At 41.0% G+C, this 3526-nt stretch overlaps 1 protein-coding gene across 1 annotated transcript; it reads left to right on the top strand.

The window, feature by feature from the left end:
• Positions 1-1829: 1829 nt before the first annotated feature.
• Positions 1830-2537, top strand: LOC117151815. Its single transcript, XM_033321467.1, has one exon. The coding sequence runs from the start codon at positions 1884-1886 to the stop codon at positions 2535-2537; it is 654 nt and encodes a 217-aa protein (XP_033177358.1). The 5' UTR covers positions 1830-1883.
• The last annotated feature ends 989 nt before the right edge of the window (positions 2538-3526 follow it).

Raw genomic sequence — 3526 nt, 5'->3', positions numbered from 1 at the left:
GATACGACGATCTGCCTGCGACACTGTAGGACCGCGAGCGACGGTTAGAAATACAGCCTGTGGTAAGCCTCGTGGCGTAACATATAGACTATTCAAAAAGTTCGACTGGAAGTCTAAGGCAGGATTAAGAGTAAGAAAAAAAAGAAGAGCAAAGGAGGGAATGATAACGGGTATAAATAAGGAACTGAGAGAGATCGAATACAAAGAAATAAGTAATAATATAGTGGAAAGAAAAATAGAACACAATGATAAGACGTATAGGATAATGGTAGTTTATAATCAAGACACAAAAGGGACATGGAAAGAAATAGAGGAAAGAGTAGACGGAAGAGAAGAGGAAGTGATGATCATCGGCGGAGACTGGAATGTAAGAACGAGGAGGGAGGGCCGATAAACGAGGAACTAGGGAAAGAAAAAACAGACGATCAAATGATAAGACAATAAACAGGGAAGGAAGAATTCTGTTAAAGTAGCTGGAGGAAAGAGGCTGGCGATAAACAATGGAAGAGAAGGGGGGGGGGGGGGGGGGAGTGGACATACATTGGGGAGAGAGGAAATTCTGTGATAGACTACATGATTGTCAACCAGGAGGCGGCAGAAGAGATAATTGGCATGAAAGTAGGAAAAAGGACAGAGTCAGACCATATGCCGTTAGAGATAGAAATAGGGGGGTCGGAACTACAGGCAAAGGAGGAAAAAGAGGAAGAAGAGAAGGAGAAAAGAGAATGGACAAACGAAAGTAGGGAAAAATACCTGGATAAGTGCAGAGACTGGACATGCAATGGAAGAACAGTGGAGGAAATGTGGACAGAAATCAAAAAAAAGATAAACAAAGCAGTGCCAAAGAAGCAAGTGAAGATACAGAAATGGGGCATGGGGGAGAAAGCGTAGTACGACAGGGAGTGGAAAGAAAGGAAAAGAGAGATGAGAAGGAAGATGACGAGGTTTAGGAAAGGAAAATGCCGCAGAGAAGTGCTTATAGAGGAAAACAGGCATTCAAACAATGGTGTAAGGAAAGAAAGGAAAGACACGAAGAAGAAGAAATGGAGAAGATAAAGATGATCAAAACAGAACAAGAAGCGTGGAAACACATTAACAGATACAGAAGAAATAGGGAAGGCATAGATGAGGATATAAGCGAAGAAGAATGGAAAAATCATTTCATGGAAATTTTGGAAGGAACAGAGCACAAAGAGAGCCGAAAAACGGGGGGCATAGAGAGGAAGAGAAAACAACGGAGGAGAGAGAAGATAATATAAGGAAGGAAGAGGTTCCTTACCAGCTAAGGAATTGCAAGGAAAAGAAAGCAACGGGGGAAGACGGGTTAGAAAATGAGGTGTGGGAGTACTCACCGAAGGAAGTGGGGGAGACGTTGTGGGAGTTATTAAGGAAGATATGGAAAGGGGAGAGGATACCAGAGGACTGGAAAAAAGGGGGACAAGAGAGTAGCGAAGAGCTACAGAGGGGCAACGCTGATGGATACTGCATACAAGATCTACGCAGGGACATTGGATGAACGTCTGAAAGTAGAGATTGAAGACAAATCGGAAGAGAGTCAATTTGGATTAAGAAAAGGAAGAGGAGTGACCGATGCGGTTTACGTGATAAACCACATCATAGACAAACAGCTAACCAAAGAAAGAGGAAAAGTATATGCCTGCTTTGCGGACTTAAGAGCGGCGTTCGATAGGCTAAACAAAGAGAAACTGGAGGAGAATATGAGGAAAATGGGAATTAGCGAAAAGCTAATCCGAAGGATTAGAGAAAAATACGAAGAAACGAGGAATATAATGAAAGTCAATAACCACAACACAAGAGAATTTTGGACTGTGAGGAGAGTCAGACAAGGATGTCCATTGAGCCTGACGTTATTCAACATCTACATGGCAGGACTAGAAGAAGAATTAAGGAAAGGACAAGCCGGGGGCATAGTGGTAGGAGAAAGAAAGGTATGGCCATTGACATACGCAAACAATATTGTGCTGGTGGCGGATAGAGAAGAAGAGCTAAAGGAGATGTGGCAGAGACTCAAAAAATTTTTGAAGGAAGCCGATATTGAGCTGAGCACGGAAAAGACTAAAATAGTAGTCTTTGAAAAAAGAAGGAACAAAAGGAGGCAAAGAAAATGGAAGTGGGGAGAGCAAGAATTAGAAGAGGTGGACGAGATAAGATACCCAGGGTATATACTGCAGAAAAACAGAAGTGATGAGAAGCACATACAAGATAGGAAAAAGAGAGCAACAATTGCAATCAAGAAAACATGGAGCGTGAGAGAAAAAATATTCAAACAGGACTACAAAAGGAGAATGAAAATGTTTGGAGCACTGGTGGCGCTGTTTGGAGCAGAGGTATGGGGATGGAACATGGAAGAAAGACTGGACAGAGTTCAAAGGAGATATGTGAAATGGATACTAGACTTAGATATGACAACACCAAACTATATACTGGTAGAGGAATGCAAATTAATAGAAATGAAAGAAAAAGCACTAAAAAGAGCAGCAAGGTATGAAGGGAAAGCCTACGAAAATATGAATTAACAGTTTATAATAACCGAAACTTTTGTTTTCAGCAATTTTTTTAATTATAACAAAAATTCAAATACCGAATTCCGAATGACGCAGCAAACATCGCCTTTTTCCTCGTCTTTTTCTGAACAATCAAACCTTGCACACTATCCTTGCAACTTTATTATTCCTCACGTGTTTCTTGTTTTGGCCTTTAAAACGAACTCTGGATGCACCAGCATTTGATGCGAAATTGAAACGTATACTCCAAGAGGATTTGCTGTTAGGCACACGTTTTAAATACACGCGCTGTATCAAAATACATGTAACATTAGAATAATGGAATATATTTTTTATATTAATTTAAACAGGATAATATATAAACATGTTTAATTTCATTTTCTTAATTTTCTTTCTGTTTCCCTTCTTCTTTGCTTTTTGATTTTAGTTTTTTATATGTTTGGTTTTTTAACCCCTTATGATTTAAATACCAACAGTGCGTACCGTAACCATCGGCAGGGTCGGTCAGACGTCGAGCCATTTCACGGTTTGGCTGAGCGCTGGAAGTTGTGCAAGATACAACTAATTTTATGTTGTAAGATGTTTGATAAATAATTTTAAGATTTTTAAGGGTATCTTTTTAATATTTTTCAACAAAATATATCTCCATGTCCGAATACGGCTAAGAAAAAGAAATGTTTGTCGCATGTACCCCGAAGGACATACACGAGTCTAATTCGTGTTTCTTAAGTTTGGCCCGAAGAACGTACCGCGAGTCTAGCTCGAAGTTGTAGGTTAAGAAGTTAAATCATTATGACGAATCAGGACCAATTGAGATATGTATAATTTTCTGTGCTGGACTGGGTTAAATGCGTAGTAGAGATACTTGTATGTGGTGATCGCCTGGGAACTCTGTGTGGCGTTGGCGATGCGCGCTGGGTCCGCCAAGCAGTCCGGTAGGGGAACCGGACTGCCTGGCACGGCGGCCTCGGCGACGAGGCGCGGTGTGACATGGCCACACA

Source organism: Bombus impatiens, unplaced genomic scaffold (genome assembly GCF_000188095.3).
Source record: "Bombus impatiens unplaced genomic scaffold, BIMP_2.2 scf_0460, whole genome shotgun sequence".
NCBI lineage: Eukaryota > Metazoa > Arthropoda > Insecta > Hymenoptera > Apidae > Bombus > Bombus impatiens.
This window is presented reverse-complemented; position numbering and strand designations above follow the sequence as displayed.

Excerpts from the sequence above, each read along its gene's own strand:
- LOC117151815 (XM_033321467.1), top strand. The coding sequence starts at position 1,884 with ATGGCAGGACTAGAAGAAGAATTAAGGAAAGGACAAGCCGGGGGCATA.